At 39.3% G+C, this 19002-nt stretch overlaps 1 protein-coding gene across 2 annotated transcripts in view; it reads left to right on the plus strand.

Annotated features, from left to right (window-relative positions):
- The window catches only part of slc26a10.S (solute carrier family 26 member 10 S homeolog), a 30131-nt gene extending 15110 nt beyond the window's left edge, over window positions 1–15021 (plus strand). The window contains exons 10-17 of one of the 2 annotated variants that reach the window (XM_018250089.2): window positions 2072–2167; window positions 2464–2570; window positions 4728–4797; window positions 8196–8375; window positions 9112–9172; window positions 11532–11611; window positions 13660–13714; window positions 14749–15021. In XM_018250089.2, the coding sequence (XP_018105578.1) occupies window positions 2072–2167; window positions 2464–2570; window positions 4728–4797; window positions 8196–8375; window positions 9112–9172; window positions 11532–11611; window positions 13660–13714; window positions 14749–14903 (804 nt within the window). In that variant the 3' untranslated portion in view covers window positions 14904–15021. Of the gene's footprint in view, window positions 1–2071; window positions 2168–2463; window positions 2571–4727; window positions 4798–8195; window positions 8376–9111; window positions 9173–11531; window positions 11612–12901; window positions 13038–13659; window positions 13715–14748 lie in introns of those variants that run through there. The other variant, XM_041584432.1, reaches the window with a different exon arrangement.
- Window positions 15022–19002: the final 3981 nt, after the last annotated feature.

A 19002-nucleotide genomic window follows, 5' to 3' on the forward strand; every position in this document is an offset into this window, starting at 1 on the left:
GGTTTCCTAACATCCTTGCTATTTTCCCAATGCTTTCCTGCTTTTGTTATTGGTGAGGTTATTTTTTCTACACCAAAAAAAACCCAAACTGTTTCCTTAAAGGGCCGTCTCTCTAATAGTGATGACTCTCCCATTTCTTTTTTTTAGAAGTGTGGGCTGATTTATTCAGTCTTGAGGAACTGAATGATTTAGCCTCGAGGTTTCAGCATTAATAAATCAGCCCCCATTTCTAAAGAAAATGATGGGAAAGTCACTATTGGAGAGATGGCCCTCTATGGTAATAGTGTGGGGTTTTTGGTGTGGAAAAAATAATGTCACTAATAACAAATGCAGGAAAGCATGGAAAAAATAGCAAGGATTGTTCAGCGTTCTTCATTTTCATGCTATCCATACCAACACTGACATCTAGTGGCCGGTGGCTATATTTACTAGACATACTTGTACTCTTCAACATTACACAAATGAGAATAAAATTCTAACTCAAGATACAATAAATGACAGTAGATTCTTAAATAAAAGTCCTCAGCCATATTTGTTTTTAAAATTTGCTATGGTCTATTTAATTTCATTTACACAAGCTCAAGCATTGGATTCATCACGGTTTTTATTTGGTAAAACATTTTTTTATTAACACTTACCCACTTACCTTACCTAAAGACCTGGTAAAACATAAGGGTTTATTAACATTTGCAAGTGCAGTGAGTAAAGTGATTTTGCATTTTGGGGCAAAATTACTAAAGGGCAAATTGACTAACGCTGGCGTCATATCGGTACTTCGACGATTTACTAACGGGCGCAGGCGTAACTTCGAGACAGACGTTGGCGCTCATTCGCACTCAGTCGCCAGACGAGTTTGGGCTCTGGCGAAGGGACGTAACTGCACAAATTCACTAAAATGCAGATTTTACTGAACGTTACCTCTTGCGCCAGACTGGCCTTTGCCACCTCAGACCAGGCGAAGTCCAATAGAGTAGATATTAGTTGAAAAGTTTTCTAAGTCCCAATAAACGCTGGCGTCTTTTCCCTTTTAAATTTGGCCCTTTGAGTGAAATTCCATATTTTTTCCCACAATGCAGTATTTTCCCCCAAAAATCCAGTTTCATTGCTGTTGCAAGGAGGCGTTACACCTGACGCAATTGCACTACGCCTTACGTCAAAACTAACGCAACTGCACACACTACTGCAAATTGGACGCAATTGGATGCACTAAAGTATGACTGGGATCATTTCTGGTGTTCGTGTACAATTTGTCAATTTTGACAAATTGGATGCAACTGCGTTGGGTGTAGTGTAACTGCATCAGATGCAATGGGAAGGAGTCCTTTGCTCCACTAGACACATCAGTGCTCAGTTTGGAATAGAATGCAGCAAAAACTAAGTGGTGCCAAGTAACTATATGGAGGTGCAAAGAGCTCATTTTGACACAAGTACCTATCACTTTGGGGAATATTGTGAGAGCACAACTACTCTTGCAGTTATACTGTAAATGAACCCTCTTGACTCTTGGGACTTCCCTTGTCTCCATGCCACCAAAATGTAGCTGCCACCCTCCTGCTCCAAACTTGGCGCAAACACTGGCACAGGGTACAAGGTACTTGAAGTACATGAGTATCAGTACAAGTATCCAGGTGCAGAAGAGTGCTAATTTACAATAGTCTGAAGGATTTGCAGTTTTTGCTTGAACAATGGCCTGCTCAGGGCCGAATTTACATAGCGGGTTCCCCTAGGCCCACTGCCATTCGTCGCCTCCGTCCCCTCCATCTTATTCGCTCAAATTTTCATCTATTGTATCTCCTGCGCATCCCCAGTGTTTCTGAACCAATGTGGCTATGGTTGGGCAGCATGCCGCCCCCTAAAATCCTGCCGCCCTAGGCCCGGCCTTGGTGGCCTTTCCACAAATACGGGCCTGGGCCTGAAGCCCTTGTAACTACAAATAGTCTATGTGCAAAGCAATAGAATAGAATACAGTGAATAAGGTGCAGAGATATTCCTATGATCTGAGTAATTAGTGTTGATTTATCAGTGCCCTTTTTAGAGAAATGTGATACAATTTGTCTCTCTTTATCGGCAGGCAGTGCTGGCCTGTATAAATGTCGTCAGCCTCAGACAAATGTTCCTACAGTTCCGAGAGCTGCCAGAGCTGTGGAAAATCAGCAAAACTGATTTTGTGAGTCCTATTCCTAATAATATATCATGGATATCCTCATATCATAGATTATTAATTAACGTATACACTATACATACACTTGTAGCTATTGCTTTGTTTATGAAACACCTAATGCTGTTCTCTGTGAAATAATAGAGATAATGAAGAATAGTCTTGTTGCGTTTCACTGTCTATAACACTGCCTTTGTACATAATGTAATATATTGTACTGCATCAATTTCCTATGCCACCCAGTATAGAAGTCCCTTAGATTCCTTGCAGCATATGACATATCATGATATTCTCTTCTGTTGCAGTCAGTGTGGGTAGTGACTTGGATGGCTGTTGTCGTTCTCAATGTGGAGATGGGTCTGGCTGTGGGAGTCGTCTTCTCAATGATGACTGTTGTCTGTCGAACACAAAGGTATGGGACCCAATGCTGCTTTATTTTTATTCATGTCATTCATAATCAGGGGCGCTGCTTCCATAAGCTAAAATTGCTATTTTTAAATCGGCAGCAATTGTACTCTCTGCACTAGTGATGCTCCCCCCTCAACCTGCTCTGGCGCATGGAAAAGTAATTGCCATGTGTGTGTGTAGGGGGGGGCAGCATCCGAAAGGCCACTTCAGGCGCCAATGACCCCAGAAGCACCCCTGTTCATAATGCTTCTGTAGGGATTTTTTCTCCTGAACAGTGATGGGCAAATTTCTCCAGTTTTGCTTCGCTGAAAAATTCTAGAATTTCCCACAAAACTCGCGAAACGGGCAAAAATTCGCGAAGCACGAATTTTGACGCCGGCGACAATTCTGACGCCTGTGACAATTCTGACGAGCATTAGTCAATGGGCGTCTATTAAATGTCGCTGCCGCGAATTTGCAACTGGCAAATAAATTCGCCCATCACTACTCCTGAATTGTTATAAAACTATGAAAGTGTTCTGTGACATCATCATGTACAAATTTACAACTGTTTGGGGTCCCATGCAAGGCAGAGTGGATCAGTCAGTGTCCTTACATTATGGGGCCCATTCATTAAGTTCGAGTGAAGGAATAGAAGAAAAAATACTTTGAATTTCGAAGTGTTTTTTTGGCTACTTCGACCATCAAATGGGCTACTTCCACCTTCGACTACGACTTCGAATCGAACGATTCGAACTAAAAATCGTTTGACTATTCGACCATTTGATAGTCGAAGTACTGTCTCTTTAAGAAAAAAACTTCGACCCCCTAGTTCGCCACCTAAAAGCTACCGAAGTCAATGTTAGTCTATGGGGAAGGTCCCCACATGCTTGGCTATCTTTTTTTGGTCGAAGGATAATCCTTCGATCGATGGATTAAAATCCTTCGAATCGTTCGATTCGAAGGATTTAATCGTTCGATCGAACGATTATTCCTTCGATAGTTCGATCGAACTATTTGGGCAAAGACCTTCGACTTCAATATTCGAAGTCGAAGGATTTTAATTCCCCAGTCGATATTCGACCCTTGATACATTTGCCCCTATGTATTGCAGGTTCTGTATTAATACTTGTTATTCAGTGATCTCCCACTTCTTTCTCCTGCATTGCATTATCTGACAACTTCTGTCTCCCTTAAGTGGAAGGAAATATATAGTGCAGAGAGCTGCAGCACCTCGTAGTTGCAAAAGTGAAAAATTTAATTTATTTGGTCAGACAACCAGGCAACGTTTCAGGATTACTCTCACCCTTTCCCAAGCCTGTCTGATGATTGTACAAGCTATTTAACCCTACCTGACTGGGAGTGTACCACACCAGAAGCCACCCCCTTAATTCACATAAACCAATTGTGCATAGAACAATTGAAGTAAAATTCATTGGTTCATTTCTCAAGTCATTATAGTCCATTGAATAATTTCTCCTTTGCTTGGTTGTCTGACTTAATAAATTAAATCTTTCTCTTTTACAACGAGGTGCTGCAGCTGTATTTTTTTCCTGCATGTCTATGTTACCCCCTGGCAAGGATTTCTGGTCTGCTTTGCACCCACTTCACAAGTTCTTACAAGGTGGTTAAAGCACACACAACTTTTACTACTTTGGACCCACAACCTTCCTGTACTGGCTTCTACTGATGGGCGAATTTATTCGGCAGGCACGATTAATTCGCGAAACGGCCTTGAAAATTCCATGGCGAAAGTTCGCCGGCGTCAAAAAACGGCATCTGGTAAACATAAGGGCAAAGAAAACACAGTTTCGCAAATTTCTTGCCATTTTAGCAAATTTTGCAAATTTTTCGACCAAGCGAAACGGCGCAAATTCGCCCATCACTACTGGCTCCTTTTTCCAGCAGTGTCTATTTATAGGCACATGCCTGTCCCGCTCTGCAACCTTTGGTGATGTCACAGATGGGTGGCTCAGACGCACATCTATAAATAGAAGTGTCGGTTCGGGTTGGGTGCAGATTGGGAGCTGTGAGGGTTGACCTTTTTGTCAACCCAAACATCACTAATATGAATGTATATGAATGTGATTTAATCTGTTGTTGAACATGCTTTACCTCTAATACCCATGTTAGTGGATTAAATGTGATACAGAAATATGTGTGGTTTTGATGTATTTTATAGGGCACAATGTACAGTTATGGGAAGAGCAGTCAGCACTGAGATATACAGGCCAGTTGAGCAAAATGATAAGGTAAGAATTGCAGGACAGTTTTATTGTTATTAACAGAGTAAAACATTTCTATGGCTCTCTTTGCATAATTAGTATTGTAAAATTGCTGATCATCTGAGAAGCTGTATATTGTGGAAAAATATAGAATGTTCACAATGAAATAGAAAAACAACCCCTTTTGACAAAGGGGTTGCTGCCCCGAAACGTTGCACTCACTAATAAACACCCAAGGGCTTGCCCTGGTTGCATTTGCCATGTGTGCCAGTGTATTTTCTGTACCATTGAAGATTGGGAGGGTGCCGATCCCTCCATCATTGAGCACCGGGCTCTTAATCTTTTGAAGTCCAGGGTGTGTCGAGTTTGGATTTACCCTGTTATATTTACATTGTTTCCATAATCTGAGCCACCAGGGCAGAGGATAGAAAGGGACATATATTGCTTCCAATAGCAATACATAAACAAATAATTTAGAAACCATTAAAAATATGTAGTTAATAAATATTGCAAAGCTGCTTAGAATTAGGCTTTCTTTTATTAGGCAAAAATAGTTTTTTCTGTTGACATTCCCTTTATAATATTGGTCGTGGGAGCTGAATACCTACCAATTGTCTCACTGAAATGCAGTTTTTACTTCCATGCCCCCATTTTTCTCTTCTAATATTTGAAATGTAGGAGTTGCCAAAATAGTGTTGCAGGGCCATTACATGACTACACACATAACTTGCATAACTTACAGACTTAGAGGTGGGATTTTAGTGGTTTTAGAGGTTTTTGAAACCATGACTATGTGTAAAACCACAAATGTCATTGAATTTATTAAAATATTAGAATATATAAAGCATGAACTAAATAAAGCTCTAAGCAATGTGCTAAAAAATTGAATACCTTTACTTTTAATTGATTAAAAGAAGGGATGCATGAATCCAGGATTCAGTTTGGGTTTCGGCCTTTTCCAGCAGGATTCGGATTCGGCAGAATCCTCGGCCCAGCCGAACCGAATCGGAATCCTTATTTGCATATGCAAATTAGGGCAGGGAGGGGAATTGCATGACTTATTGTCACAAATCAAGAAAGTAAAAAATGTTTCCCCTTCCCACCCCTAATTTGCATATGCATATCAGGATTCAGATACAGTTCGGTATTCGCCCGTATCCAAAATAGTGGATTCGGTGCATCCCTAATTAAAAGCGGTCCAATAAGATCAGCGCAGCTTCCATTGCCTTCTATAGCACCACGACAATTTTTACTTGGTGAGGTTTGATATTTACGTTTTTGTGGTATTTACTAAACTCCGAATGCAAAAATCCCAAATTTTTTTAAGTATAAAAACTGACTTTTAAAAAATTACTAATTTTTCGGAATTTTTTATACCCCAAGTTGGAAAAGTCCGAATCAGAAAATCCAGCATCTCAGACCTGTCATGTATATAAGTCAATGGGAGAAGTCCCAATGATTTTTTGATGTGCACCAGGTTTTGTGCAAAAAGCATAAGAAATTTGAATTTTTGGGTGAAAAATCAGAAAAAATCATGAAGATCTAATTCTTTCCCAGAAAGCAAATTTTCAAGAAAATCTAATAATAAATACGAGGAAAAAAACAGTGCGGATTAAATCGTAGTTTGTGGCTGTAAATTTTGAAATAAATTTCGAATTTGATAAATAACCCCCCAAAAGTCGGAATGCCAAAAATTTGACAAATTCAAATTTTTTTTTGCTAAAAAATCTAAGTTTTCATGATAGAAAAACTCTGAATCCGAAAATCTGGCATCTCAGACCTACTGAGGTTGTATATAAGTCAATGGGAGAAGTTCCAACGATATCCTGATCTGTGCTGAGTTTCGTGCAAAAATCCGAAGATTTCATGGTTTTCGGGCAAAAATCTGAAACGTTTTTGGGTGGGAAATCTGAACAGTTTGTACGATTCGAATTTTCAAATGATTTTCAAGATTTTTTTTAGTTTTTTTCCCACACTGAAATTTTTCAGCAAAATGTATTGATGGGGAAATAACCAATACGGGTTTGGTCGGAGTATATTTCAGGAAATAATGAGATAAATTCAGATTTTGATAAATAACCCCCTATGTCTTTTTTGTGCAAGTTCTGTGCCAAACTTTTTTCTGTATGTGACTTTTATATGTACCCAGGCATTTGTTTTACTATACTAAGGGGCCCAGTTACTTACAATTAAATTGCTATTATTTCTTCAAATCTCGAAAAATTTGTGGTTTTCCTATTTTTCGAAAAAGTTCTAAAAGTTCAGTTAAATATTATTGTTGGACCGCTTTAAATCAAATTATTATTGGACCACTTTACATCAAATCAAAGGTTTTTTAGGTATTCGTATTTTGTAACGTATCGTTCAGAGTTTTTTTTTCATTCCCACTTTTTATATTTGCTGTTGTAATAAATTCAATTGCAAAGTTTTGTGTTCAAGCTTTACAATTTTTTGCAGTATAAAATCTCACATATAACTAAGTTTTTCAAAGCATAGTCCGAATTCATGAGTTTTAGTGCAAAACAAATTTTGCTGCAGATATTTGAATTCAGATGTTGCTAAATCACCCCCTAGATCAGGGATCCCCAACCTTTTGAACCCATGAGCAACATTCAGAAGTAAAAGGAGTTGGGGAGCAACACTAGCATGAAAAATGTTCTTGGGGTGCCAAATAAGTTGTGTGATTTGGTAGCCCCTAAGTGGATTGTCAACCTACATTGAGGCTCTGTTTGGCAGTGCACCTGGTTTTTATTCAACCAAAACTTGCCTCCAAGCCTGGAATTCAAAATAAATATCTACTTTAAGGCTACTGAGAGCAACATCCAAGGGGTTGGAGAGCAACATCTTGCTCATGAGCTACTGGTTGGGGGTCACTGCCCTAGATGTTACCTGAATAGAAAAACAACAAAAACAAATATAGTGATCTTCCTAGAACCTAATCCTAGAAGCCTAGTAGTGATAGGTTAGGTCTCCCATGGTATAGGGCAGGCCTAGTAGTATTGTAGTGCATAATTTAGATGTAAGTAATCCGCACTAGAGTTGTACCTTGAATGATGAGGGTACAAATGGTTTGTGAATTGATTTATTACAAAATACTTGTTTCTGCTATTCTGGGTTATTGCAGAACATGGCAACCCTACCACTTGGAGGAAGCTTTGTCCTAATATGTCCTACTCCTATATTCATTGCACTTCTATATCCCTCTGTTATTTAAAAGGATAACTCCATATTAATACAAATCTCATCTTATTCACATTGCAGATTTATTTCTGAAAGCAAGGGAAACTGATAGGACACCTATTTTAATATCCCGTCCCTAAACAGTTTATGTATTTGATAACTGTCTAACCAACAGAATATTCTTAATATCAATTGAATATGCTATAAAATAAAATCTGCCTTTCTCTACCTCGCGTGTATTCCAGTGCTATGAAATCCCAGGCTTGAAGATTCTGTCATACAACTCGCCCATTTACTATGGCAATAGGGACATCTACAAGGATGCAGTGAGTCAAATTGTGGGCCTGACACAGGAGAAGATAAGAAAGAGGGAGAAGGCATTACTTGTTTTGGAGCAAGCCAGGAAGATGAACATCTCTGTTGTGGTAAATGGGCTTATGCACATAATTATACCATTGTTGTGGCAGCAAAAATCTCTGTACACAGGGAGATAATAGCTGTGTTGAATCTTCAACTCATATTTAGTGATGGCCGAATGTTTAAATAATGATTTCCCTTTTCTCTGTAATAATAACACAGTAGCTTGTACTTGATCCAAAGTAATATATAACAAATCTTTATTGGAAGCAAGACCAGCCTATTGGGTTTATTTAATGTTTACATGATTTTCCATTATCTGGAAAACCTTAGGTCCTGAACATTCTGGATAACAGGTCCCATACTGTATGTAAAAACTAGGGATATAATATAAATATTTTGGCTAATACAGTCCCTGCTTGGCGGCAGGAATACAGAAGGAAGTTAAAGCTTATATTTTTTATATTTCTAATGTCAGAGAATGACAAATATTAAAATATATGTGTCAACTTGCAAAATAAACATTCTGCAGTGAACAGGACACGCAATGGTCCAATATATTATTATGATGTTATGTGGAAATAAGCTATTAAACCTTTCATGAGAAGACAGAACCTGCAAATATACTATATATGATCTACTCTATCACTAAGTAGGTCAATTAAAAGACAAGGAAGGTCAAGCACAGCAAACCATTTAAGCCATATAACTATATATTTTTTCTTGTTTTTGACATAAATATACTGTTTATAAATATGGTAAAATCCTAATATTAGTTAACACAATGCATGCTTACAATTGCAGGATTCAGGAATAGCAAATCCAGTATTCCATCAAGATGGGTGCATCCTAAAACCAGAAGCAGGTACAGTAAACCTCAATCTTGACTTGTGCAGCAGCAAAAGGGGTGAAATCATTTTGCAAACAATGTTATGCTTAAATGCAATTTATAGATTAGTCACAGAATGGCAGAAACCCCAACGTTTGGGTCTAGCTGGGATTCCCCTATGGGAACTGAATTAGTGGACTTCCTCTGGTCTGACGATTATGAAAGTGAACTGGGAAATGGATTGTCAGGATTGTCAAGCTTCCCAGATTTTTTGCAGCTATACATACATGTGGGGGAAACAGATCAAAGGGCTTAGGGGCAAATTTAATAAAGGGCGAAGTGACTAATGCTTGCGAAAATTCGCCAGTGTGACGTCATTTTGCCATTTCGTTGATTTACTAACGGGTGCTGGTGTAAATTCGCTAGCGAAGTGGACCTACTCTAGCGCTACTTCGCACCATTACGCCAGGTGAAGTTGTGCTATGGCGAAGGGACGTAACTACGCTAATTCACTAACTTGCGGATTTTCGTGAACGTTACCTCTATCGCCAGACTTTACTTCGCCACCACCAGGCGAAGTGCAATAGAGTAGATAGGGATGGTTCAAAAAAAGTCCCAAAAAAAAAAAAGGCCTTGTGTAGTGTAATGTGTTTGCTGCTGCATATAAGGCCATTGTACTTTAACTGCATGCCGTATGCAAATTTCCGATCGCAAATGATAGGTAACTTGTGCGCAACTTCGGATCTTTGTGAATTTGGGCAGCCCTGGAATCTACGCCTGGCGAAGTGCGGCAAAGTCAACTCTGGTGTCAACTTCGGAGTTTAGTAGGTTTGCCCCATAGTCTCTGCTTAACAAGACACGGTCTGGATGTGCCAGTGTTGTAGCCAATATCACCCTGATTAAAGTTCAGTTGACGCTGACATCTATGTGTAGGCTGCACTAGGGCCTAGAGGCCTCATCTTGCAGGGTCTGGAGGGTGCAGGAGGGCTATGCATAGGACTTGTTAGAGACAGGGTAGTCATATAATATCTCACCTCAGAGGCAAGAGGCAGCAAGAGCTAGTTATCTAGCATGTATACACTGGGAAGCTAGGATTAAATGGCCTAATCTGGCAGGGTCTGGTGGTTGCAGGCTGGCAATGAACAGGAGTCACTAGAGAGGGCAGCAATCACATTATCTAATAGTGTGGTATTTTCCAAACACACCGGTATAATACCTGCCAACAAAATATATAGAGTGAAGCGTTCCTGCTACCTGGCTGATATACATATGACTGATATATATATATAGTGATGGGACCTTAACCTTGGAGGCCTCACTGCATATATTTCATTGCTGAAAAGATGATACGATAATATCCTTTTTGGAGTTTGGAGCATTAAACCACTGGTGTGGCTCAAGACCTCTGACGTGAGCAATGTTTCCACTTGTTCCCTGTTGCATTACACGACATTATTACTGTGCACTTATTGTGGGTCTGGGTGTGTGTATTAAGCAAGTAGGCCCTGCAACTGTCCTCTGTTAAAGATCAATAGTCTATGTTGCACAATGGTGGTAGACTAAGGAAAGGGCTTGTTTGTGTGAGGAATTATGTAAAATATACAAGGGCTCAGTTACATAGTTAAATCATAGTTAAATCGGGTTGAAAAAAGATAAAGTCCATCAAGTTCAACCCCTAATGCTTCCCTGCTTAGTTCTATTGCACCTGTCACACTGGCTGATAGAAGTGAGCAGAGGCAGGGCCGGAACTAGGGGTAGGCAGAAGAGACACCTGCCTAGGGTGCAACAACAGGGGGGCGCTAGGCAGGTACCTCTTAAACTGTCTTTTGCCTACCCCTAGTCCATTATCACAGCTCTCTTTGGTTTCCCACCCTCCTCTGCTCTCTCTCCTCTGTCGCTCTGCCCCCTTCCCCTCTGTCGTTCTTTCCCCCATTCCCCTCCCCTTTGTCGCTCTGCCCCTTTCCCCTCCCCTCTGTCGCTCTCCTCCCCTGTGTCCCCTCCGTCGCGCTCACCTCTTTCCCCGCTCTCTCCCCATCCTTTGAATGCGCCAATTGCGGCTGATCTGGGGGGTGCACACGCATGCGGGTGGAGTGGAGGGGCCGGCCGGGTTACCTAGGGTGCCCGACTGGCTTGGCCCAGCCCCGAGCAGCTTCAAAAAAACTACATTTTCCCATTCTGCCATGTCTTTCCCAATCTAAACACCACTAATATCATAAGATCTCAAAAAAGAATGTAAAATGCAAAAGTGCTAATAAGAGCATTATGAGTAATACATAAAGTGATATTGTAGGGTATATTTCATCTTTAAAGAGGTGTCACTGTTAATTTAGAGATATTAATGTACAGCTATTACTAACAGTCTGAATCTAAATGTATCTACTGCCTTCCATTTCAGATATGGAGATCAAATCACTCATTATTGACTGCACTGGTGTCATTTTTATTGATAGTGCTGGGGCACGCTTATTTATCCAGGTAACCCTAATGCTGCCTTGACTGCTATTGACTATATAATTTGGGTCTTTGTCATTCTGCTGAATAATTACCTATACAAATAGAAATTTAGCCATGATAGATTCTCTAAATTGCTTGAAATTGTATAATTAATGCCTTCCTAGGATAACTAACAGCTGTTGCCAATGTAAATATGAGAATCTCTGAAAGGCCACAGTACATTATAAACTGCTTACATTTTCTTTAAAAATGCATGGTTGTGTATTTCTCATTAACTACTCAGTCATATGGTGCTTAATGAAGGATCCCAAACAATGTCGGACTGGGATGCCAGAGACACACCAGAAAACCTTAGACCATGGGCCCACCAGCAAACCTTAAACTGTGGACCCACTTTCCAAACTATTATTCCTCTTCTATTCACTCAACCACTTTATTCTCCTAGTCTTTTATATCTACTTACTATACTCTGTTCTTCCAATATCAAGTCTCTTTTTTTTCTCATAAAGATATAGGGAATGACCATGAAATTGGCCAAACAGGTAGACGCAAAAAGGCCGACACTGATCCCAAAACATTTTTTTGGTCATTTACTATTAGGGATGTAGCGAACTGTTCGCTGGCGAACTAGTTCGCGCGAACTTCGACTGTTCGCGTCCGCCGCAAGTTCGCGAACGTCGCGCGACGTTCGCCAATAGGCTTTCGCGTCAAAATCGTTCGACCATTCGACCATTCGGTCGCTAAAATCGAACGATTTTCGTTCGATTCGAACGAAAATCGTTCGATCGAACGATTAAAATCCTTCGATCGTTCGAATCGAACGATTTTCGGATGTTCGAAGTTCGCGAACAGTTCGCGAACTGTTCGCATTTTTTGCCGGTGTTCGCGAACGGCGTTCGCGAACACATACTCGGCGGTTCGCTACATCCCTATTTACTATGACCCTAGATAGAAGTGCACTCCCTTAGTGCTCCATGTTGCGGCCCACTCTTTCCTCTACATATACCTATTCTTGTTTGATAGAATGAGATAGTTCTGTGATTTATGCTCACACATGATTATACTTTGACCCTTTTTTGAATACACACTCTTCCCATTATTGGCAAAAGCTGTCCTTGATAATGTTGATGTTGCTGTAAATATACATTAATTTTCGTTTAGGTTTCAATTTTTGGGTGGGAAAAATACAGTGTATTTTATTTTTTAGACATCATTGAACTCAATAAATAGGCCTAATTTAATAGTCTTTGACAAGGTGTAAAGTGTAAAAACAAATCACCTTATATTTGCATTTTGCAATTTTGCCCACAGGTTGTGCCCTGGAGCACAGTTCTTTGCTCTCCTAGAATTATGCAAACATCTTGGATAGCGAGCAGGCACCATTCCGGAGAACCAAAAAAATTTAATTAATCAGTAGAATCCAGGAGTCCAAGAGTTTTGATAAAGTAATACAAAAAAATCTTTATTTACATCATGTATAAAAAATAATAGCCTGACTTGTTTCGTGTCCCCACAGGACACTTAATCATAGTTTATGATTAAGCGTCCTGTGGGGACACAAAACGCGTCAGGCTATTATTTATTAAAAGAATGGTGCCTGCTCGCTATCCAAGATGTTTGCATGTATCTCCCCTTTGCTGAGGGTTTGGAGCATGAGCACCCGGACCCATTATGGAAAGCGGTAAGCTTGTCCTTACATTTAAATATGTCCATGCTTTCTATGGTTTTCATTAAATACTCTCCTAGAATTAAGCACATTGGTTGTGCAAAACTCTGATTGCAATTCAGTTTGTGTTCAGAGCCGCTGCAGCCAGAGTGCATGTTCCCTGGAATGCCCCCTACAATTTTCTGTTTTATTTCTAGTTCTTCATGGTTTCTAGATTTTCAATTTATGGCACCTCATTCTCATAATATACAGATCTTGGCAACTGTTCTGTTTAGTTCTGGCGATTGAGCATCCATTTTTACCAGCTTTTAACATAAACTTGTATTAATTCTAGATCATTTGCATTCTTAACATAATTGATTCTGGGGGGTGTCATCACTATATTTCTTCTTTTACAACTCAGATGTGCACTGATTGTCAGAAGGCTGGCATGCATTTACTTCTGGCTGGATGCAATGGTGAGTTATCCTGACTTTATTTGTCTTCACTTATGGAAAACAATGAATACAAATGTTGCCACTTCATGCGAGGGGAATGTAAGCAGTAACCTAACAGACATATTGGGGTTCCATATACATAACCATAGTAAAGAACTATCAACATAACATCCAGGTGTACTTGGAACACACATTTATTTAGCAATGTTGGAATAAATTATTGGTAATTATTGGTTACAGTGATGTAATAATCATTTCTATTATGATTGCAAAGTGGTGGATCCAGGCACCAATACTATTGGGTGCAATTTTTGCTAAATACATGTACTTGTATTCAGAAATATCCCTAGTACACAGAATGAATGTCTCTCAGGGTACATAAGTATTTTTGACCATATACACAGATATAAAATAAACAAAATACCTATTTCTATTAAAGAATTGCTATGTTTAACCCACAATGCAGCACTTTCCCCATGATTGCAATTGATGTCAGGGGTAGATGTGCATGAAGCAACTGCAGCCAATGCGCTATAATTTGCACAATTATGTTTATGCTTTGACACATATCAGACCCATTTGCTTTTTTCTTATTCTGGGTGTTGTCAATCCTGTTATATAGTATGTATGTGACATGTGCTCTCTGCACTAGCAATGTACCCCCCTTGACCCACACTGATGCAAAAGGGGTAAGCGCAGGGCAGGGAAGGGGGACAGCATCATAAGGCCACTGTTAGTTCTATAGTTATATAGAGGGCACTTTTGTGCACAAACCAGACTTTTTTCTCATTCTTTAATAGAAATAGGCCTTCTGTAAATGTTTTTATCTTTGTATATGGTCACAAATATGTATGTACCCTGAGGGACATTCATTCTGTGTACGAAAGATATTTCTGTATACAGAGTGTTTTTGGGACAAAGGAACCCATAAAGCACTGCATTACTAGCCCCAATTACCACCATTTCTAAATGAGTTCTCGTGTATTGATTCAGGTAATTACAGATTTCTGTATCTGTATTTTAATTGCACTGAACGTTGGGTTCTCCTGTTCCAGAAAAAGTGCTCCGGACGTTGCAGTGCAGTGGAATCATGGACCATCTAAGTGCGGAGCAAGTGTTTGTGACTGTACATGATGCTGCATGCTACGCAGAGCAAAACATGGCCAGTGACTCTTATCTTCTTGGTTCTGTGCCGCCAATATGCTTCTAATCCCCACTGTTAATTTTATTTCCTGCTTACAATAACCAAATGCTGCCTCTGTAGAAGAAAATAGTGCATTTCTGCTATTAAATATTTATTTGATAAATAGAGCAAATTTATATTTAAATTGCTTTGATTTTTTTTTTTATTGATGTGACCAGATCAAACATATGCATATGTGGTACAGTTATATAGTCATTAATGTACCCCCCTATTGTAAAATATATGGATAAATCACTAAGGAGTTCTCAAACAAAATACAGTAAAAGGTTGAAGGCTTAGGGGCAGATTTACTAAAGGGCGAAGTGGCTAACGCTAGCGACTTTTCGCCAGAAATCACATCCGCAGGGACATCGCCAAATCACTAAAAGCGCAGATGTCAATTTGCTAGCGAAAGAGACCGTCGATAGCATTCATTCGCACTCTTTTGCCAGGCGACTTTTCAATTTGACGAATAGTCGTTACTCCGCAAATTCAGTAAAGCGCGGATTTTACTGAGCCTTACCTCTTTTGCCATATTTGACTTTGCCACCTCAGACCAGACGAAGTGCTTAAAAGAAGCTAGATCTTCCTCAATCTTCTGTCGCTTACATCATATCCTGTGTGCCGTAAATGCATTAAAGTTCAAAAAACGCTGGTGACTTCCTTTTTTTAAGCAGGATTGCCTGCAAAAGTCCTAACAAAATTTTTTTGGGTAGCCAGTTTTCTGCAGACATTTCCTAACATATGGAACATTAATTTTACAGTGGACTCATGTGTAGGGCATTATATAAATTCTCTTGTCTTTATTAAGGTTCCCTGGACATGTATAATAAAAAGTGGTAACTTCAAGTATTTGCACCAACATTTATAATAAAGACCTCCATACAATTTTAAATTACCCGCCGTATGCTAATTTACCTAAGCGCACGATCACTAGTGAATTTTCGCTAGGCACAAACTAAAAAGTCATCAGCGTTCGGCACCCAGGACACAACTTTGCATATTAGTGAATTAGCATAGTGGTAGCGAATTTGCGCCTGGCTAAGTGGTAGCGATGTGTGCGACAATTCTTCCTTTAGTGAATCTGCACCGTAGTGTTTATATAGAGACATGGAACTCCAAGCTGACTTCTAATATCCTGATATTTTACAAGGGGGGGGGGTACATTGTTTATTATAGTAAAAGTAAGTTTTAGTGATTCATGTGACAGATTACATCACTAAACAACATTATCACTAATGGGTGGATGTTCTTTCACATAAGGGAACATGTTATATCACTACCTGCCACACATACTCCAAGGTGTAGGTTTGAAGACCAAAGTGCCAGACCCCCAATAATCTACTTCCCCAAAAACACACCCAGTAATGCTGAATAAAGCAGAGCTTCTGATTTCTTAAAGTGTATTCTGGATTGCCTTGAGTGATGACACTGTTGGCACCTTAAAAGGAAAGAGAGGGCAAGGTTGTAACACTGCCAAAACAGACATTAATGCACAGATCCAATCAATTACTGCAATGGGGAACCAAGGCAAACAGGGCAGAGCAGGATCATCAGTTTTGCCTTTTGAGGACCAGATTAGATTTTGTGATAAGGGACTTGGGCGTATGCCTAAAGTACTGCCTGGACATTAGTTATACAAATTATACTGGATTACCATACAATTTTAAGAAAGATCACGTCAACACGCTAGGTTATGAGTAATATCAGTATGGGCAAATGCTTACAAGGATAGTTTAAAGTTGCTAAATGTTATTCATTGTGTTGGGAGACTGTTAGATGACGTAAGGCTGTTTCATTTGTATATATTTATTAAGTCAGAAGGGGGAAGAATATCACACAGATATCTGTCCTTGAGCAAATTCTGTTCCTTTCCAGTTCCTTATTGAACTTAGCTGAAGCAGGGTGTGAGCAATGGGGCTGGAACATGCACACTATAACTTCAGCATGTCATCTTTTGCATACACATTCATCCAGAATTTTAATAAGCACGCTGCATAATAGATATTAGATATTATTAGAGCGCATTCCCTTTTTTTCATATGAACCTGCTACCTCCTTCATTTGTAATTGGCTCCCATGCGTACAAGCCTGGGGTTCAGTGATTATTATTTCCCCTCTCTTCCAATTCTGCATATAGTACAATATTAGCAAACGGGGTAGTTACAGCCAGGGGCTACTGGAGCTACTGCAGCCTGAGACAGCAACCCCGTTTAAAAACCAGAAATTCAGCTATTAAAGTTATAGGAGGCAGCTTTTTGCCAACTCTGGTAAATGGCCGCTCACTGCCATCTGAGGCAAAGTGACAACCTGGCAGGAGTGGCCCTGGTTACAGCAAACTGTGAGCTCACTCACCCCAGTGAAATTTTCTTTCTTTTAAACCTTGGAAACCCAAGTGGGCTCCTTGCACTTCTTTTAGAGGTATTACTGCTTCTTCGTTGTGTCAAAGCATTGCATTCCAAGTAAAATTTGCAACAATATAAAAATGGGTATAAAGTCTGCAGACTTAGCTTCATTTTCAAGAGAGCCCATTATGTTGCCTATGTTGGGCATGATGTGAGATCAAAAAAAACATTGACCATCTCTGAGTAAACAGAACCCTAGACCCTAGAACCCCTTCACTAGATTTTGTGTAATAATTAGATAATAGCACTGAATTATGTTTGGCCATCTAAACTTTCTACATGAGTGCATTAAATAGGGGTTGTGTTACATTTGTCTATTATGACAAATCTATGGTTTCTGATATTACTTAAGCTAAACAGGACAAACAAACAAATGAAGGCTACTCCATGTTTGGTTCATTTTAGGTAGGTAATCAGATTACTAAAGGTGGCCATACACAGGCATATAAAGCTGCCGATATCGGTCGTTTGGACCAATTTGACAGCTTATCTGCCCGTGTATGGGGGCTTCCGACGGGTCTTCCAGATCGATATCTGGCCACAATAGCGATCGGGAAGGTTTGATTTTTAACCGACCAATCCGTCGGAGCCCCTTGGCATATCGTAATTCGATCGTTCGGCCATACGGCCGAACGTTCAAATTACCCCCGATATAGCCATGCCGTTATTGGCATGTCGGGGAAAGATCCGCTCGTTTGGCGATGTCGCCAAACGAGCGAATCTTTGAGTCTATGGCCAGCTTAATGCACAGATAATCCTCCTGCATAATTGACTTCTGCTAACAAAACAGTGACAACAAAGGGTGGCGGGAGGGAGTCGTATACTGGCATACCTCCCAACTGTCCTGTTTTTCGCAGGACAGTCCCGATTTTGAGAGCTCAACCCACAGTCCTGGGTTTGTTACTGAAATCTCCCAACTTTCTCTTTGAGCTAATGTACTGAACAGCCAAAAAAAGATACAACGTTTCTAACTTAATTGGCTTTTGGCAGAGAGCCCAGAATAGATACTTAGATACTTTTGTAAAAATTTAAGATAAGCAGGTCTCTTGGGGAAACTGTGATTTGCAAGCCATATTCATTGAACTCAAGTTGAAGAAGAGGTGTGTACTGTTCCTTTAATAGTGCCAGAGATCAGTAAAGAAAAGAAGGTTTTTATTTTCAAGTTACCATAAAGTGTCTTTATTTATGCAATATATATATATATATATATATATATATATATATATATATATATATATATATATATATATATATATATATATATATATATATATATATATATATAGATAAATATATATATATATATATGACAATATTTTTAAAAATTCCAGAACACAATTTCCAAATTTCCACTTTTTATTAAAGAAGCAATGCAAATCTGTAATCTGGCATATTGGGAAGGTCAGGATCCAGTGTCTGCATAATGAGTGCAATTAGCTTCCTGTGCATGCCAGAAGACATTGAGAAATGGTCAAAACACAAGGTGTTCCCTTATGGATTCAATACAAATGAATTCTAAGCAAAATCAGCAGTAAAAAAAAAAAAATACAAAAAAACCCTTAAAATATTTAGGTGCATTTTTTCTTGTAAAAGTCAACAAAACTCATAATAAATTAATTTATATTCTACAATAGAAAACAGGCAAAAATAAAACAAAGTGCACATGATAATTAAAAAAAAGTTGAAATATTATATTTTTGCTTCCTAGTGCATTTTGTTTT

Source organism: Xenopus laevis, chromosome 2S (assembly GCF_017654675.1).
Source record: "Xenopus laevis strain J_2021 chromosome 2S, Xenopus_laevis_v10.1, whole genome shotgun sequence".
In the NCBI taxonomy this organism is placed as follows: domain Eukaryota; kingdom Metazoa; phylum Chordata; class Amphibia; order Anura; family Pipidae; genus Xenopus; species Xenopus laevis.